Source organism: Agelaius phoeniceus, chromosome 13 (genome assembly GCF_051311805.1).
Source record: "Agelaius phoeniceus isolate bAgePho1 chromosome 13, bAgePho1.hap1, whole genome shotgun sequence".
NCBI lineage: Eukaryota > Metazoa > Chordata > Aves > Passeriformes > Icteridae > Agelaius > Agelaius phoeniceus.
In genome coordinates, this window is record NC_135277.1 from 2,280,806 (window position 1) to 2,300,763 (window position 19,958).

The 19,958-nt window shown below is 47.4% G+C and overlaps 1 protein-coding gene and 1 non-coding gene across 2 annotated transcripts; one reads left to right on the forward strand and one right to left on the reverse strand.

Moving 5' to 3' along the window:
• Positions 1 to 1,955: 1,955 nt before the first annotated feature.
• Positions 1,956 to 19,418, reverse strand: RAB11A (RAB11A, member RAS oncogene family). The gene is made up of 5 exons (XM_054641788.2): positions 19,260 to 19,418; positions 11,429 to 11,624; positions 10,317 to 10,510; positions 9,300 to 9,380; positions 1,956 to 3,637 (listed from the first exon to the last, which is right to left on the reverse strand). Exons 1-5 carry the CDS (start codon positions 19,297 to 19,299, stop codon positions 3,498 to 3,500), a joined length of 651 nt encoding a protein of 216 aa, XP_054497763.1. The 5' UTR covers positions 19,300 to 19,418; the 3' UTR covers positions 1,956 to 3,497.
• A 205-nt stretch (positions 19,419 to 19,623) lies between these two features.
• TRNAQ-CUG (transfer RNA glutamine (anticodon CUG)) lies at positions 19,624 to 19,695 on the forward strand. Its single transcript has one exon. It is a non-coding gene; the product is annotated as a tRNA-Gln (tRNA).
• Positions 19,696 to 19,958: the final 263 nt, after the last annotated feature.

The following is a 19,958-nucleotide window of genomic DNA, read 5'->3' on the forward strand; positions in this document are numbered from 1 at the left end:
TACTCATTTGCAGAGCCAAACTTCCAGCCCTGCACAGATCCAAGCTCTCCAGGTGATGTGGCTGCTCCCCTCAGCCAAAACCCCCAGGCACCAGGCTAGGACACAACTGGCAGGATGGCTCAGAAAACCCAGTGCTGCCATTCCAAGCTGGAGTAAAGCAAAGGTAAGCGGCTCTGCACATCCTTCTTCCAGCTGCTCAGCAGGGTGAGCTCAGTGAGACTCCTGGGAATGCTCAATCCCAGCTGGAAGAGGCCCTGCACACCCACCAGGTGTGGTGACACTGCCCTGGGCCACTCGCAGGTGCCCAGGCCTTTGGGTGGACACTGGGGAGCACGGTCACCCCGCAGCAATGGGACAGGACACGAGGCAGCCCAGCAGCTCCCAGGGAGCCCAGTGAATAAACCACAGAAACACCTTCAGAATTAATGAGTCCCAGGCAATGCAGCCACTGCTACGTGCTGAAGCTTTTCAATATTTGTGCTTCATATTTCTAAAAATCTTGTTAACTAAAGCCCAGCGTGTAATCTTCTTATTTGACAAGGCACACTCAATAAGCTATTTGAGGCTGGAAATTCATCAGGTCTGAATTTATAGAATAAGTAATTCTAGCTTAATAAAAATGTCTTTAAATCAGAACAATTCCATGTTTTTTCTGCTTTAGAGTCAGAACCTCAACTCCCGTCAAAGACAGGAACCACTGACGCTTGCTGAATAATTGTTAAAAGTTGGGGCTTTCGAGTACGTAGATGACAGCAAAAACTTTTGGCAAGCAAAGCCCATTTTGAAGCATTATATGGAATTCCCAGAATCTCAGAAAGCTCCTTCCAGGGCCCAAAGCAGTGTCTGTTACCATCAGTTGTCTCCCATTAGCAGGGAGGAGACACTTCAGTACACAAGTAGTGCCAATTATGGAACAGAAGGATTAATCAGCAGCTGAACAGGACAATCCCCCACTGGAAAGCATTCAGATGGAATAATGACTTGCATTGTTGCTCCCAAAACACCTCTGGAAGCACCTTCCTGTGCCAGGAGTATGACCCAGCCCAGGCCAGGATCTGCACCCAGGTCCCTGCAATCCTTAGGGAAACAGCACAGACCCCCAGAACAGCAGGCAAAGGATTTCCCAGGTGAGAAGTTCCTTTTCTGTACACACCCCACTGGATTTTGCTTTAGAAGTCCTCAGCCTCCCACAGTGGTTTGTGCTCCCACCATCTGCACTGCAATTCCATCTGCTGCAGGAGGCAGAGTTTTGCCTAAAACCACACAAAATCCAGACTGATGTGACAGCAGAGTCAAATCACCTGCTTATAGGAATGAGAAAAGGAAGCAGAGTGAAACTCATCCTGCATTTCCAGCTGACAAATTTAGAATGTGGCTGCCAAGGGAAATCAATTAATTCCAAAATCTGCTCCAGTATGGGCAGAGGATGTGCTGCAAGAACAGTTCCTGCAGTGAGTGAGGGCCTGGGCTCACAGCTCACCCTCAGAGCAGAACCCAGGGCCACCAGTGCTGCCCCATTGGTGTCCATGGTCACAGCACCCTGTTCAGGAGAGATCCCACCTTTCATCAGGACACCAGGCAGGATCCAAAGCTTCCATCATCTGCTGCAGAAGGCAGGAGTTCGTCTCCCACCAGATTTTCTTCCTCGCGGCAACATGGGGAGAAAAAACAGGTATGTAAAAGTTATTCAGAGGTTTGAGAAGAGTGAACCCACAGAATTTTCTAAGCTTCAAAGCTTCCTGAAGCTGCCAAAGTGCCCTGGCTACAAACTGCAGCAGCCCCAGGAAGCTCAGAGCTGCTCTCAGGGAAGGCAACTGTGCTACACAACCTTTTCAGCTCCTTTTCCAGGGACACTTCCACTTCAGTGTCTTCTCACTGCCTCTTCCAAGAAGCTCATAAGGTAAAACCTTCAGGTCAAGTCCCAATTCTCCCAAGAAGTGCACCCAACACCACAGTGAGTTGTCCCCTGTAATTCTTTATTAGAATCATGGATGAATATATTTTAAATCAATCTAAAAAAATAATGAATCAAAGTACAGTACATGCATAAAATACAAAGTAATTTACAAACAGATCAAAATAGCATCTTCAGAACTAATACCAGGAGGAGAAATGGAGTAAAAAACAAGAAGTGACCAACTACAGCAATGCCTTCCGTGTGCCTCACACATCATGAGCACCGCGAGACAGAAAGGTTGGGAACAGAACACAGCTGGAAGTGCCAATCACATCTGGATCTTCCAAGTGGGTCATATCAGAGTTTGAGAAACGTCCCCTACAATCAATGACTTCCCTGTAATTGTATAAATAACTGCAGGCATTTGCACAACAGGGAGTTCCTTTACATCCTGTGGGAATGCAGTGGCTGTGGCCCCCAGTGCCAGTGTCAGGCATGCTCAGGAACAGCACAGAGCGAGTGACAGAAGGCACAGTTCATGTATCCCTGAACAGGCAGATTGGACAGGATTGGCATGGAGCAACAGACCACAGGAGGAACACATCCAGACAGAAAACTCCAGAGGGTTTTGTAGAAGAACATACAGCAAACCACCGGAATAATTTAAAAATACTGGATCAACCAGAACTGAAAACTAAGGCCAGGTAGTGGAAGTTATTTATTCATCAACTCAAGCACTTGTATATATTAATATATGTGGCATGCATTAATAGATGTGATATGTAATACGTGCCAACACCCTCCAAGTCTGCATCCCATGAAAGAAAAAAAAGGCATCCTCAAATGCTGATACCACCAGCACTGTGGAGGCCAAGCCTCCAGCAGCACAAAGATGCTGCAAGTTCCAGAGCTGGAGTGACCATTCCTCACGGACGTGGCTCCTGCATTCACTTCCTCCACAAGGGGCACCTCCGTGGGGTCCCAGCAGCTCTGCCTCACATCAACCTCCTCTGCAGCAGGTGCCAAACCACAGCACCTCACTCACGTGTAGCCAGAACTGCTGCTAACTGCTGCTTGTTCGCAAGAAATTCTCTTTTCTCCCCCATAATATCCTATAAAACTTCACTTGACAATCTGAAGATGTAGCCAAAAACATTTAACTTACAATAAAATTGCACTTCAGAGCTTCGCCGAGCTTTAGATGCAGAATACACCTTAAGACAAGGAAAGATTATTCTGCCCAGAGAGATTTTCCTTGTTAACCTGACAGTAATTGCTTTGTGAGGAGCAGGATAATGTCTTCAAGTGCTCTCCAAAGGTGTCAGTGCTCTGACTAGTGGGCATCATGTTGGGAAGGGATCAGCTGAGTTCCAAACAATTTACTGAGCCCAAACCGACAGGTCGGTGTTGGGAAAATACTGCAGCCACATCCAAGTAAGAGATTGATAAACACTGAAATCAAAGTGTTTAAGACATGGAGAAATTCATGGAGAAGGAATAAGCAGTAACTAAACACAAGAATGTAACCACGAGAATTACAAATATATTTAAATCTTGGACCTGGGGAATATACACAGCCTTTTAGGAAAGAATGGGCAATTTATATATTCTGACAGCACTGCATCTTTGGTTTGTTTTCAGTGGTTGGAGGGACGTGGATGGGAACCACGTTGTTGCTTGGGGACATGTCATTCTCACGTCTGTCAGACATCTGCTTCTGGGAAACAATCCGATAGATCTCTGGAAGAGGAGAAAGAGCTGATCAATATGTGCACACCAGCAAAATGCCATCCAAGAGTTAAACCTGGGGGAAACCAGCCAGAGCTTTGCAATTACATAAGTAAAGCAATGAAGCTTCCACACAAAGTTCAATTGTGGTGTTTTCTAGATACAGAAAATAAAATCTATTTTTGCAACAGAAATTACTCTTTTTAACAACTGTTTTACTTTCCTTGAGATAAGAGTCAGTAAATGGACGGAATTCACAAATCTCCATGCTATGAATGAGAAACTATGTGCCCATCCATTCCTTCTGAAGGTTCTTAAGCTCCAAGGACACTGTCCAGGGACAAGGTCACATGTTTGCTGATGTATCCACAAACAGGATTAAAGGAAACCATTCCAGATTTCTCTCCCTGATAGGACTGCAAGGGCAATTTCTTCTTGCTGAGCACACCCATCATGTCTATCATATCCAAGCGGTGTTAAATCTTCAGAGAAGGTTGATTTGGGCCCAAAGGGCAAGACTCAGCCCCTGCAGCAGCACAGAAACCCTTTACAAAATGTGCTGTGTCTCCAGATGAAAAGATCCTTAACAGAGGAATCAGAGAGTATGGGATAAACACCTGCACCAAGAGCCTTGCCCTGTTGCTGGGGCTTGTCGTGGCTGATGGTGCTGCACAAAAACTCAGAGCAGCTCCAGCAGCACTTCAGCTGCACTGAGAGAGTAAAGCGTGTGTAGCACTTCACCCCCAGAAAGGAAACACAGGACACCAAAAATAGAACGTGGGGAACTCACTTGCAAATTTGAATTTGAAAACCATTAAAAAAATAAAAGCTTGCTAAAGCTCAGTTTTACAAAACCCCCAGGTCAAACTCAGAAGGAACAAACTGTACATTAAAATGGCTTTTTCATATGCAGTCACGTACAGATCAGGTCATTGAGGCAACCAAACAAGAGCTGAACAGGTTAAAGGATTTTCTGATTTCACCCTTTCTCAAGCTTGCTCTTCTTTCCAACCATCTTACACATAAACAACCCCACAAGATAAGTGAAACCCATGAAACCAGGCCTTCAAAGCCACCTGCAGCCCGGTGTGTGAATGTGCAGACAGGGTCCAGCCTGGCCCCGTGGCAGAGCTCAGCAGAGCCCGTGTGTGGGGTGGGAGGAGCAGAGCTGGAGAAATCTGCTCTGCACCTTCAGGACAAGCTTCGTGCTCAGGGCTGGCAGCCAGTTCACTCCCAGTGCAGAACAATGCCTGTTCCCATCAACAGGAAACGCCTCTGGCCACCTTTGTTACTGGGAATTCTCCGGCAGCACCTCCAGCAGCAGCAATCCTCAGTTTCACAGAGAATTTCCTGAACAAGCTCATACAAGCCCCTGATGTATGACACACTGGCTCCACCCCACCAGCCAGGACTCACACAGGGTGCCCTCTGTGTAACAGCCTCATCTGACAGCAAATATCAGCCCCAAAGCCTTAAAAATAATCTTAACAGCACCAATTCCCTTACTGATAATCTACTCCTGACTCTGGGAACATCTTCCTATGATCCTCACTTCCACAACCTCCCCAGCAGCCCTGCAAGTGAATCCACTGTCAACAGCCCCAAATTTGCTGCTACCTGCTGCTTCTTCCTCCTCTGCAGAGCAAAGCTTGGTGCAGCCAGAGCCTAAGTGCTGAAACCTGCCCTTCCCTGGTGAGCTGTGCTGCTGTGGCAGGGGAGGGGAACAGCCCAAACCTGCTCTCACTGGGGCAGAATGCCCAGCAGCCAAGCCTGCACCGGAACTGCTGTGCCCCGAGAGCTCTGGGCTAATGAAGATGTGCCCTTTTTAATGAAGACACAGCACTCTGGGCTCTGCTCAGGAGCTGAATGAGATCTTATTAAGGGCACATTTAGCAGAATGCATCACTGCATAATAGGGAACTGTGAGAGACAGGCCTTGCACTGTGAGAGCTGGGAAAAAGAGACACTGCTGCCCAGGAGGAGCTGGGCCAGGCCTTGGCTGCTCAGCCTGCACTGGGGTTCCATTCATTTTCAGGTGTACAGAGGCAACAAAATAGAAAATCCCTCGATTTTTGGATGTTAATTCTCTGATGTTGTTTCCTTGGTGATGGGATTCCTTGGAGATGAAACCACAGCAGAATGCGGTGTGGGAACAGAGACAGCACAGAGCCAGGCTGGGAAGGGAGGCACACTCCAGTTTACTTTAAGGATGCTTTATCCTGCTGTGAATGCTCAGGGTGGCTGGGATCATAATACCAGTCTCTCTCATTTGCTAGATGATACAAAGCAGCTTTGTGTGCACAACAATCAGCCCTGGCAGTCTAGACATCTTGGAACAGAAGAATCTGGATAGGGACCATTACTCTTAAGTCACAGATGGGAAAGGTCCTCAAAACCTCATCTGGAATCCACAGCAGGACAGGAAGCCCACCACATGTACGATGCACCCCCTCTAAAAGTCCTCTATATATGGGAGAAGAAAGAAGAGCTTTTGTCCCTTGTTCCACCTGTAGCAGTAGATCACATACTCGGGCTGTGCTACCGACACTGGATTCGTATTTCCTGTGGCCAAAGCCATCTACCCAAAGTGCTTGATCTGAGAATCTAGGAGTGGATAAGCTTAACAGGGACCCTGCTACACCTCCAAGGGAAGCACCTCCACCAACTTCCATCACTGTCTCAACCAGAGCAGCCTCGGGAGGGCTGGAAAGACAGGGGGGTTGCTACAGGCCTTGGTCACAACACCCAGTTCAGGAGAGATCCCAGCAGCTGGGAAAAGGCTCTGAGCAGCCTGGGGTGTCTGGGGTGCAGTTCCCAGCACTGCAAATACCAGCAGGGCTGGTGCAGCAGCTCATCCTGCCCCTTGTGTCAGCCAGCTCTGCTCACAGCCGCCGGCAACGCCTGCTGGCTTCCCCAGCTTCCTGCTCCCAAGGACAGCCAGCATTCCACCCACAGGCACTGAGCTGGGAGGCAGCCCTGCCAAGCACAGCAGCCAGCATTCTGCAGGGTGACTCCAAAAACCACATTCCTCACATGACTGCCCCCCTCTTTCCTCCAAAGCAAGTCATTAAGAGAAAAAGCCAGCTGTGAAGTGAGCTCCAGAACAGCCCTCCTTAGCGTGCCAGTCACAGCCCAGCTGGAGCCAACCTGCTGCTCAGGCACTGCTCGCTGCACCTTTATCTCCCCCAAACAGGAGCCCTGTCTGGAGAGAGCACATGCCCACTAAGCACAAGTGTTTCTTCCAGCACAGCTGAACTGACCTCTCCTCACAAGGATCCTGTTCACAAACCCAAGAGCTCTTCACCCCAAACTCTTGTCACAGCAACACGCAGGCAATGCTGACATCCATGGAAAAGCAACAGCCTCAGGGATCTGTCAGAGCCCACCATGAGCAAGTTTTATCACCTGTTCACCCATTACAGACAGCTCTGCTTACAGACATATTAAACCAGAAAAAAGAAATCAAACCTCCAGACTAGAATGCAAACTCAATTCTGGAATAAAAGGTACTGTGGGAGGCACATGAGGAGAGATAAAGAAAGCCCAGCTCCTGCCCAAGAGGTGAGGTGCTTCCTGTGGCAGCAGCAATGCACCCTTTGAGCATCACACAGCTCTGAAGGCAGCCCAGGGCACACAGGAAACTGCCCACCTCCCCAGTGTCTGAGAGAACAAACAGGCCAGAAGGAGATGGGGACTGTGAGGTGACCAGACTACACGGCCATGACAGCCTGACAGCCACCTCAGGAGGGCATAAACACTGCCTGATTTCTCTGATGTTGTTTTATTAGGGCTGATGAGTGCGTTAATTAACTGACCTGCATCTGAGAGCCCCAAACCCCCTGCAAACAGAAAGTGGGAGCAGCAGGGCTTGTTCTACAAAACCCAGCACATCTGGCCAAATCTGACCTCAAAGTCAAGGTGTTCCTGAGAGAAGGGCTACCAAGGATGTGGGCATAAAGAAAAACTCACTTTTGGCACTGACAAGTGAGCAATGTCTTTCTCCTGAAAAGAGAAAAATCCATGCCCAAATTCATGTGCATTTTTGACAGGACTGCCTTTAGGCATGTAAAGGAAACAGGAAATGCAGCAGGCATCCCAACACCTCTGCATTCAGCCACTCCTTAGTCATCCACCCTCTGATGGCACTGGCAGTTTGTCATGGAGGGAACAAATGTGTGAGCTAACAGAATTCTTTCTTTTTGAAACAAATTTGTGCAATGCTGGAATTACAACCGAATGACTACACTGAAGTTAAAAGGGAACCACATGGTTCAACCAAAAAGGAAACAAAGTTCTTTATCCATCTAACACAAACACACTTTTAGCTGGTATCTGCACAGGAGCACTACTGCTTAGGAACCTAGGGTAAGAACACAATAGAGTCAGAACTGTCAGAGGCCTCTTACAACTCAGGATGAAACAAGAAACAGATGGACACAGGCAGCTAATACCCCAGTAGCCTAACACCTCTCTCCATGCCAGGCTGTCCATAAAGCATTTCAAACAACTGAAGAAATGCTACAGGATTGATACTTTTACTACAGTAAATAACCTCCTAGCTCTAGCCTCACATGCATGTTCCAGTATAGCTAGCAGGACCTTTCTGGTGTGTTTTTAAAGGAATGTCTAAATTAGGTGCCAAAGAGAAGTAGTTCAGAACTAACTAGGTGTGACTGTCACAGCAACCAGATCTGATTTACAGACAGTTTGGAAGTGGGGCCACTGCTCATACCAAGCACATCACGTAGCCTGGCACATGCTACACTGGGAAGGAGGGACTTGAAATTTGCAACTGGAAAACATTTTGGAGGCAGTTGGAGAAAACAAGAAACTGCCTGGCACATCTAGAACAGAGACACAGCAAGCAGAGGAGTGTCTCAGATGTTTTGAAAACAGACTAGAGCATTTGCCAAAGCTGAGAATTATGAAAACTCCAAAACCAGAGGCCACAGTGTCCCACTGTGCTCTGGCTGCTCAGAAATGCAGAAGCCTCATGACAGTGAGTGACTTCCACACCAATTTGTGAATTCCTACCCCACTTTTACAAGCCAGGCTTAAGTTAAGGTTCTCCAAATTGAGTGTCTCAGCTTTAACAAGTTTTGCCTACCTAAACAAGGCTTTAAACAAAAAGGAAGTACTTTATTCAGAGAGCACAAAAATGCAGCACTGGCTTCTGTCACATGTTACATAGGCCAAAAGTCCAGGCAGGACTATTAAATGCAACAACAGCAACTCCTGCAGCTCAGGAGTCACTGTGTCTCAAAGGAAGGATCTCTGCTCTTTCATCCCTTTTTCCTTGGCAACTGCCATGGTCACCATTAAAGGTGGAAACAAACTGGACTGACTTCTCCTTGATAAACAATTCTCACTTGCTGCCAGCATGAGACAATTCCCTCCCGTGGGCACTCCCTGTAATGGGAGACGGAAACTGAAACACAAACCAGGCTGACAAGAAACCCGGGGCAGATCAAAGTGAACAAGGATTCATTCCCCAGTTCAAGGCTGGCCTTTCAACTGTGACTCTTTGAAACTGGACTCCAAATCTTATGGCTAATGAATAATGATTAAATAGCAACATTTTAAACACTTTATAGGCAAAGAAATGCCTATTTGCATCATATCTGAGCAGCCTTCTGCCCTTCCCCCTTGAAGCACAAAGCCCTGGATGACTCACCTGTCAGAATAGTCTGGAAAGCTGCTTCCACATTTGTAGAGTCTAAAGCAGACGTCTCAATAAATGACAAACCATTCTTCTCTGTGTGGACAGAAATACTATAATTAGAGAGGTACAGCACATATCTGTTTCCCATCTGGAAAAGCTTCTGTACCAGATAATATTTGTAGTGTTCCTGATGAGACATCCAGGTATCAAGAGAAAGTAAAACAAGTTGTGGGGTTTTCCCCCTTAAGTGATGGGAAAGTGACACCACCCAACACCAACACTAGAATTTACACCCACTCCCAAGCACAGGTATCAGCCCAATGCTGTGTTACTTAAAGGCACATTTTCCTGCATCACTGAGAGGGATAATCTGTTGCAGTTTCTCTGTGTGAGAAAGTTTTTGAGATTTTCTTCAGCCTCATCAAGTTTCTCCACCTCCCACCTGTTAATATATCAGAGCAGATTATTTAACAGGAATTGAGCAGCAGGGGGAATGACACTCCTCCAGCTGCAGGCAGGGATCTTCACTGGCCATAAACTCTGCCAGTGAAGCTACAGCAAACTTTAATGTGAGGAACCCAGCTACACTCCTGGATGAAAGAGACTGGGCCTGAACCAAAGCTTACAGAAACTAGAACTACTGTTCACAGATCTTAATTACATAACAAAAGTCAGAGAGCCAGTTTAATGGAAGTGTTCAGCCACAGGCACCTGTGTAAGGCTGCAGGTCAGCTGGGACACTGCAGGCAATGCTACCACCACACAAGAAACTCAAACCTAAAGCCACAGGCAGTTTTTGCAAGATAAACGGTGCCCAGCCAGGAGAATAAATCTGGTTTAAGATGTTCAGGTGCCTCTGGGTGATTCTTGAAACAACATGCATGTTCTACAAGATCTGCTTTCTGACTGAATGTGACATGTGACACTGAGGGACACGACCAGCCGCAGGTTTTTTCCTCCTACCCACACCCTCCCCAGGCCAGGTGGGCAGGTCCCCAGCCAGCAGCAGGGAATTCCTGAGCTCCCCACCTGCGAAAGCCCTGGCCTCGTCGGTGGGGACGGCCCTGAGGTGGCGCAGGTCGCTCTTGTTGCCCACCAGCATGATGACGATGTTGCTGTCGGCGTGGTCCCGCAGCTCCTTCAGCCACCGCTCCACGTTCTCGTACGTCAGGTGCTTGGCGATGTCGTACACCAGCAGCGCCCCCACGGCCCCCCGGTAGTACCTGGGCACAGGGGACAGCCAGACAGACACTGTCAGGTCACAGGAGGCTGTGCCATAGTGGGGAGCAGCTCTGGCTAGGCCAGCTATGCAAACAGTGCCCAGGGCAATTCCCCAGGGCCATGGGACAGGACAGGGAAGCGGAGCAGCCGGACAAGTTACGCCACAGGGCCAGCTCAGAGTCTGGGAGAGAGGTAAACCCCATGGCTCTGGGGAAACCCTGCACCCCAGACATGAAACTCTGAGCTCTGTGAGAAGCTGCTGTCAGCTTCCACCTCTGATCCACTCCTGAAAATTCTCCCCCACCCATCCCTGTGGGTGCAGCACAGGCACGGCCCAGAGTGATAAGGAGACTGTAGAGTGACTCACTGGGTCATAAAAATGTCAGTGTGATCTACTCCCTTTACCAAAGGGCACAGCTCCTTTCAAGTGAGAGCCACAGCAATGCATTCAAAAGGAAACAGGCTGTGTTCCCCCACCCCACAGTTCCCTCCAGCTCTACTGAAATCCAGCTTTTGCTATGCTGGTTTTTAACAATCAAACAAGCACACAAGTGAGCAGTCTTTCCTGGCTGCTACAGGAAGGTTTCTGCTCTTAGGTTACCACTGATAAAACAACCAGGAACACTGATATTCCTTTATCATTCACTTCCATGGAAATGAGTCTCTCAAAGCTCTTGCATTCTAAACTTGAAATGCTCCCAGTTACGTGTCACGAGAGCACTGCAAAGGAAATCAGTCTGTGCAGGAACACCAGATCGAGTTTCTGGGCTGAATAATATTTAACCTTTCCACCACCAGAGGTTGTGGGTATTACCCAGTAAAACACTAACACCCCTGTTTGCAGTTGGTGAGGAACTGGAAGGACCCAGAATTGCCCTCCTCAGCCCAAGCTTGTCCTCGGCCACCCGGGCTGCACTTACGCTGAGGTTATGGCTCGGTAGCGCTCCTGCCCCGCTGTGTCCCAGATCTGAGCCTTTATTGTCTTCCCATCCACCTGGATGCTCCTTGTTGCAAACTCCACTCCAATGGTGCTTTTGCTTTCCAAGTTAAACTCATTGCGAGTGAATCGAGACAGAAGGTTGCTCTTGCCTACTCCAGAGTCTCCAATAAGTACAACTGCAAGACAAAAATTTTATCAGGCTCGGACTCCAGATGTAGATGACACATTGAAAATCACACGCAAGAAATATTTCTTTTAAAGAATGAAGCATGAAGGAAAAGAATGGCAACGGCACCATCCTTGTCATGGATCTGCTGTCCAAGTCTCAGTGTTTCTGGAAAACCAGGGCTGCCACATTCACCAGCATTGTGAACAGATGTTAGGCTTAACTTTCAATGGTTCTATTTCAGCCTCATTTTACCAGCATGGAACAACATTCTTCTTTTAGGAACAATACACGTGGCTGTCACTGCAAACATTGGTGACCTTAAACAATACTAGAACTAAAAACCAAAACACAAACCCTACAACCACACAAATGAAATCTGCTTTGCTGAAGAAGTCCAAAACACAGGGCAAGCAGCAGACTCTGCTTTCACTTTACACTCCTCAAGCCTTTGCAGAAGAGAGGTTCCCCACTATAAACTAAGGTTTTCAGGCAGAAAACTTTGTGAATGAAAAGAGAACCAAACCAAAGAACCCCCAAAGCCACCACCACCCTGCCAGCCAGTTTGAAACGTCTGCTGAACCACAGCTCTCTGCCCTTCTGCAGTCCCCACTGCTGCTGTGGCTCCTGCACACATCAGGCCACAAACTGAAACTGCTCAAAAAAGCTGCCAGGGGATTGCTGAGCCTCACAACTGGATCCACCATTCCCTGGCTCAGCTTGACTCATTCCAGCACCAGTGCCAAGCAAACTAATTGGAAGGATTCAGCTATGCTTGACAAGAGACTGACAGAAGGTTCAAAGTCCAGTTCCTGCAGGAAAAACAGGATCACGAGGATTCACTGCATTATCTGGTAACACTGAGTTGAAAGATGCAAGTTGAATTGTAACTTAAAACTCAGTACCAAGAGGCAGAACAGTGGATGAAATGTGCTCACAACCAGAGTCACGTTGGGTGATCCTATGGCCTTTAAGATTCCAAACCAGTAGAGAAGGAAAGGGAAGAAAAATAAGAAAAAATCATTGAGAAGAAAGGCCAATAATGAAGTTCAGCAGTGAATCAACACCAGTTCAAGCAAAAAAGTGCACACTCAGTTGACAACAAACATTGTGTCTTTGTTTAATTACAAAAACAATTACTTGCTCAGTAACACACATCATTAACTGTTAAGACACCACAACACAGTTAAAGATTCTGTGTGGTACAAGGAAGCACCGAGTGCACCAGACACACTCAATGACACAAACCCCCCGTGGAGCTCAGTCTAGCAGCAGAAACACTCCCATCTGCTGCTGCAGCCCTCTGCAGCTTCTGTTTAAATAATGCAGAGCAATTCTTTGCTCAGACTGGAAGGGCAGAGCAGCACCCTTTAAACTCCCTCCATAAGTGAAAATTGCAGAAATGTTGGCTTCAAGCACAGCCTTGTGCAGAATACTTCATCAAAACAAACATCTCCCCAGCTGCCCGTGCCAGCTGACTCAGCACGCAGCCGGCCAAGCACAGGAGTTGCAGAAAGCACCCTCTGTTAACTTCTCCTGTGTAGGAAGATCACAAGTGCAGGTAGGTGGCAAGGCCCTGTGCTAAATGCAAACAGGAGTCTGCTTTCTCTCATGCCAGGTCACTGCTGAACAGCTCTGCTGGCACAGAGATGCTACATCCTGATAAACCCAGTGCAGGGGACAGGGCACCACTTGCATCACCACCCCTGGCACACAGCCACAGCTTTCCTCTGCCACTGGCCAGTCACTTCTTCAACACTGTTTTGGCAGGTTTGGACCATGGGTTTAGATGACATCATGTTTGTATTCACAACAAGTTCCTAGGAGGGAAAGGCTGACAGCTCCCTTTGCACAGCTCAGTCCTGCTATCACCCAGCAGTGGCCAGAAGCTCCTCCAAGCAAGAAGAGCAATCCATGTTCACCATTTCCTTTTCCCAATAGGATGCATCATATACCTGTTAAGTATTCCCTCAAACCTGTTCTTGTAGGTCAGTGCAATGCCCACCTTTAAGTCATTTAACAATAGAGGGATCCCTTTAATTCCTCTGCCAGGTTTTTTCCCTTACCGTGTCTGAATCCCACACTGCTTATGTTCTGAAGGGTTTCCAGCACCAGATTAATGTGTCCCAATTATAAGGGGAAAATAATACCTTCCTCCTTGAAGTCAGCTATTTCCTCTACTTAATTGGGCCATTGCAGCTCCTCTTGAACACAGGCATGAGGACAGCTTGGAATGTCAGCAGGCGCCTAAGACTCCTCACACCTTCTGCATTTCTGCCAGTCTGGGTAAGTACCACTCTTTAAATAAAATTATGAACTGAAACAGTTCTAACAGCCACTTAGGTTGTGTTATTAATTTCAGTTTTGCTTTCCTTATCAAGCCATGTTTTGATATTTTATACTACACCATGTTCCCATGTATTACATTCTTAACATAGAAATGCAGTAGGAATGACCCTGGATGGCCAAGTCCCATACTAAACACCCCAAGCAAACAGGTCCTAGGAGGGAAATGATGTTATCTAGGCCATGATAAAGTTAATTTTTCCTGCACATTGTCCCTTTCATTGGGCTTTCCTTCCAGAAACTCACTCCTAATAGCTAGAAATTGCCTTCTGATTTTCGGAAGGAATTAGTGGTCAGCTGATGGTGGTGTCCATGTGCCAGCATTCTCCATTAGCTCATTAGTGTCTTCTCCCAGTGGTGTTTTGGCTGGGGTATTTACAGAAAGCAACCACAGCTTCTCTGGGCTTTGCTGTATTTGCTAAATACAAAAACTTGTCAAATGGTTCCATATAAACACATTGTTCATTTCCCCAAACACCTTCCCTACAAGCTTTTCAAAATCTTTTCAGCACAGTGAGAACTGCACACCTTGTTCTAAGCCAGATCTCCCTGTGATGCAGACAAGAATTTCAGTATTTCCATCTCTGTGTGTTAGGCACACCTGGAGCTGGAATTATTTCTCCTGACCATTTCACCTTGATGGCTCTATCTGCCTGTCATCAGACCTAATTGTTCAGCTTTAAGTTGGCAAACTTTTACTTTACCAGAGTCCAAGTCCTCAGGGATAAACCCTTATATCCCAAATCCCAGTTTATCTGGAGGATCACAGTCCTCATCTGCACACAGCTCTTTCAGTGCCACTCTCCCACTTCCTCTGTCCCACCCAACTTGCATCACCCATAAATTCCTTTTCTACATCAGCACTGGAAGGAGGAAGGTCTGGAGGAAACATTTTAGCCATTTCAGCCACAAGACCCAGTCCTGACATCAATCAATAACCAGCTGTGGAGCACCACCTCCCTCACAGGAGCAGCACCTTAGGAAGTTGCACAACCAAGGAAAATTGTACTGGCACATTTGAAAGTCATGGAAAAAATCTCCCAGCCCCAAGTGACTGATTTAGTGGTGGGACAGTTCAATACTTGCAACCAGCGCTTTCAATCAATGCATTAGACTTTCTATAGCATTTACTACCCCAAACATTTAAGACAAGCATACAAGCATTCAGTGGAGAGAGAAAAAAAAGTGTGAAGTCCACAGTTCTGTATAAATTTCACTCTGTAATTCCAGATTTATTTCTGTAGAAGACCAAAATAAGAACTCAATTTCCCATGCTGCATGAGAAGCAATTTAGAGAACTATGTCAAGAAAGGATTATTAATTTTTCACCAACATTACAGCTCAATCACACAATTTTTATTTCTGTAAAAACTCTAAGTTTAAATTTTCAGAAAATATTTTAATCATCTCATTAAATATGAGATCAGGTTGAAAACAGAGTCCAGCAGCACTAGCTTGTGTTGTCTGTGGCAAAAGTTATTGCACAAGTCGCATATTACATGATCTAGGACAAGTACAGCAGCACAAGGAAATCACCATGTCTGAAACTTGTCTCTGCACTGAGCTCTGCTATTAAGAGACATATCCATAAAAAGCTTGGACATGTCTTCATGATCCCCAGAAGAACCTGCTGATGGATTCCTCTCCCTGCCCACTTCAGCTGGACTTTGAAGTGTGAAAAATGACTTGATCCTACACATCATAGCTGGCCATAAACCCAACATGGTCATCACTTATTTTAATCACCTTCCTCAGCTGTACCCCATTTTATTCATTCTTTTTCTGTCAACAAGAGAGCTGGCACCCCAGAGGCCTCTGGGGCAGGGATTACCCTCCATACAATCAGTACCAGCTCCCAACAGCTCTGCAGTAAATGGCTGCACCAGCAGCTTTGCTGCAGCACCAAAGTGCCTCCACATCTGAGGCAGTGAAAGCCAAGGGCTTCTACCACTGTCAAACCAATAAATGTCATGCAACCACACATTTATCTAAACACACAAGTAAAAATGTGTCTTCTAAACCCCAAACCAGCAAGCTGGTTCGGTTTCAGAGCAGTTCCTCAATATCAAAGGGAGAAGTTGGAGAAATGAACATGATGCAAAAGCAGAAAGCTGAAGCTGGAGTTTTTCCTAGCAGTAAACTGAACATCACCACAAGTCAGGTCTATGACATGAGCCTGTCCCAAATCCAGAGTCCTAGATGGTCCAGGTGCAGACAAAATCATCCTAAGCTTTGTCCACAGAAAAACATCTCAACATCTTCTACAAGTGAGGGTTCCTTTGATAACTGCTCGTTTATTGCAAGCACATTGATCAAAACGAGCAACAGGTTCCTGTGCTAAAGCCAGGCTTAATTTATTAAGTAATAAAGTAATATCTTTATATCATTATTATATTTTCCTCCTACTAAAATTAGAACAAGATTTCTATGAACTGGACTTCATAGGCCTTGTGTTTCCTCAGGGGCCATTCTGGAAACAGCAGGCACTGCTCTCAGCCAGACCCCAAAAGTATGGAAGGATACAAAGACTGGAAGCTGGACAAGAAGAATTTAACAGGAACTGCTTTTTTCCAAGCTAGGCTTACTCTTTCCTATATGCTGAAGTGTTGCAACATAGTCAGGAGTAGTGTATTTTGTAACAGGTCCCTGGATTTAACCATCCAGCAGCACAGGTGGGCTCAGCTTACACCCAGCAGCAGAGTCAGCCAGATTTCAACACAGCTGCAGTCAGGGGCTGACAGGACAAAACCAGAGGTCTCACAAACAGAAACGTGGCAGTTCAGCCCAGGAGCAGTAAAAGACAGCCAGACTAGAGAACATCACACAATTGTTTAACCAGGTCAAACTCTGAACTCAGTCCCACCAGCCTATTCATGCAGTCCCTTCATAAACCCAGAAATGTCCTGCTGGATGAAGTGTCCTGACAGACCAACACCCAGAGTCTGACTCCAAATAAGCGATGTCCAAAAACCATGACATGTATCACAACAAGCAGGCTGATCTCTGTCCTAGCCAGCCCCTGCATCTTCAAATAAGCAATGCCTTCAGACTACCCATCACACTGACATGCCCCAAACAAGATTTTCTTGCTTCTATGAATTTGTGCAGGCTTTCAAATCCATTTATAATATGCATGGCAATGCACCACTCCAAAATTTGCATACACACCTGAGGGACTTTGTCCTTTTGCTTTCACCCGCTGCCCAATAAAAGAAGCATTACAGATATCCAGAGAAATTATGACAAACAGGAGATACTTTCCCTATTTGCCCTTATCACTCACTGTTTAAATTTTAATCAAGCTGTACATCAATTCAGTGTAAGGGCTATGAATCCATTACGCCTCTTTTCTGATTATTTTGATCCCTTTCTCCACCTTTTCAGTTCTAGAACATCCCTTTCAAAATGGATATGTCTGTCATGCCTACATTTCACCTCAATTCCCAAGATGCTCATGTCTCAAATTCAAACACTGACTTAACATTGTCCCCAAGTTCCCTTTTCCTTTCCCAAAAGATTTACCTATCCCTTGCCTTTTTGACCAGTGCCTGGCAGGAGACATTCAGTTCAGAGACCTACTTGCAATAATTTCCAGATCATTCCAGAGTGGTGACAGCTTGTTTAGAACAACCATCACCTCTGGGAAGTTACAAAAGTTTCCAGGGTTTTATTACTTTGCATTTTTGTGTTATTTCAGCTGCCACATCAATCCCAGTTAAGTGGCATTGCATCAACTTCCTGCAGTTCACTTTAGGCTGGAAAAACCCAAATCATTTATCTTCACAACAGCATTTCACAGCATTCCCTGCATCCCCAACAGCTTCTATAAACCAAGCTAAACAGAAAAAGCTTTAGCAAAGGCAATTAATTAAATCAGCTTTGCACCTCTCCCTATAACTGGATTCCAACTTTATTTTTCCCCACTATAAAAGGAAGCAGGCCAAATAAAAGATAGGAGCTCTCCCAACAAACCCTGTGTCACTGATGCTCCCAGGCTTTCACAGCTAAAACATTAATTACAGGCCCACTGACAGAACTGCATGAACAAGGGTAATTCAATGGCTTTGATAACCTGCACACAAGATCCTACAATAACATTGCCTGATGCCATTAAACCAGTGGTCAGCACGGTCCTTGCCAGGGCCGCAAGCTGAGAAAAGAGCCTGTTCTGGAACTTCCTGATTTGATTTCCATAGCAGTACAGATGACTGATTTATAAGTAGGAATTATGCCACTTTCCACACACAGTTGGGTAAAACAGCCAACAACAAAAACAATGTAATTCCTCAAAGTTATTACAGGAGCTTAAAGGTACAGGAAAAAACATCAGTGTTTTCCTTTACCTTCACGATGAAAAGCAAAGGGTCTCTCACCATTACAACACAACAAGCAATGCTCTTAATCCTAAATTCAAATTTACAATACCACATCACAATAAACAACGACTTTTTTACACTACTTTGCTTGCTTTTCCAGTGGGATTTAAAAAACTGGATAGCGAACTTTCAAAACATCAGCACTTCTGTACACATTTCACAGCGGGCTACATGAACCTGTCCAGCAGGCTGGTGTTTTACTCTGCAGGGAGGGAAAATTGAGTATTTAACAACGACCTGGAAGGTTTTAACCCAACTGGGCACTGCATGGCAGACTGGAGGGGCATCGGCCCTGGAAAACAAGGAATTCCTGCCCTGCCCTGGTGGAGCCAGGACAGAGCAAGGCCAGGCTGGGCAGGGCTTGGAACAACCTGGGATAGTGGAAGGTGTCCCTGCCCATGGCAGGGGGTGGACCGCGATGAGGGCCCTTCCACCCAAACCATTCCATGATTCCAGGAGCATTTTATGATCTCTGGGTGTGGAGCAGCAGGGACATTCACTCCTCGCCAAGGGCTCTGAACACAGAAGGCAGCAAGGACTACTTGATTAAATTAGCGCATCATCTACCAATGCTGAGGATATCTCACCCACTCTAAAGCTCTATTTAACAGCTAGAAAGGGTTCTTATCAACCTTGACGAGTCCTTATCAGCCCTGGGCATCCTTCCTGGCGATCTCCGCTCGCCATCCCGCAGACCGGCCGCCGCCTCAGCCGGTGCCCGGGGCAGCCTCGGACCGGCGCTGACACCAAATCCCCGCTGTCAAACCCGGCCCAGAGCTGACATTTTGAGCTGAGGGAGGGACACCCGAGCGGGGCCCGGAGCGTTCCCCCCACCCGCCGGGCCCCGCGTGAGGGAGCGGCCCCGGCCCCGCCCGCGGGCCCCGCTGCTCTCCCGCCCGCCCGCCGGGCCCTGCCCGCCTCACCTTTGAAGAGATAATCGTACTCGTCGTCGCGGGTGCCCATGGCGGGTGGCGGAGGAGCGGGACCGGGAGCGGAGCGGAGCGGGGCCGGACCCTCCCTGCAGCCGCCGCAGCTCTTCCGCCCTCCGCGCTCCGCCCGCTCGCCCGCCCACAGGCGCTTCCGGGGCAGCGGCGCCGCCGCACGACCGCGCCCGGGGCAGCGCCGCGGCCGCGCCCTCAGCGGGGTTAAAGCGAGCGGGGGTCCCGCCCGGCCCCGCGGCCCCTCAGCACTGATCCCCCCTCTGGTACCACCGGGGAGAATGGCCATGATGAGGAGTGGGAGTGGTGGAAGGAACTAAAGGCGGGCGGGAGAAGGTGGTGGCAGAGCGGTTCCATGGTGTAATGGTTAGCACTCTGGACTCTGAATCCAGCGATCCGAGTTCAAATCTCGGTGGAACCTGAGTCTTTTTCTTCCCCCACTTCGTTTTTTTTTCTTTTTGGCTTTGTGTGCCCAAACGATGCCCGGGATTCTCTGAGCTGCCCGAGCGAGTCCGTGTGCCCAACACAGATTTCTATAGCCCTCACCACTACACTACCTCCTGTGAGGAGCAAGGACAATGCCCAGGCACGCTCCATCCAGCATCTCTGAGCCTCTTCCAAACAATGGATGGACACACTGGGCTCCCAGGAGTGCCCAGGTGATGGATGGGCATGCTCTGAGCT

Bases quoted from the DNA above. Each gene is read 5' to 3' on its own strand.
- RAB11A (XM_054641788.2), bottom strand. From the start codon at position 19,299: ATGGGCACCCGCGACGACGAGTACGATTATCTCTTCAAAG. The intron at 11,625-19,259 runs GTGAGGCGGGCA...TTTGTCTTGCAG, and splicing joins GTACGATTATCTCTTCAAAG to TTGTACTTATTGGAGACTCT. The intron at 3,638-9,299 runs GTGAGTCATCCA...CTCCTCTTCCAG, and splicing joins TTTCCAGACTATTCTGACAG to AGATCTATCGGATTGTTTCC.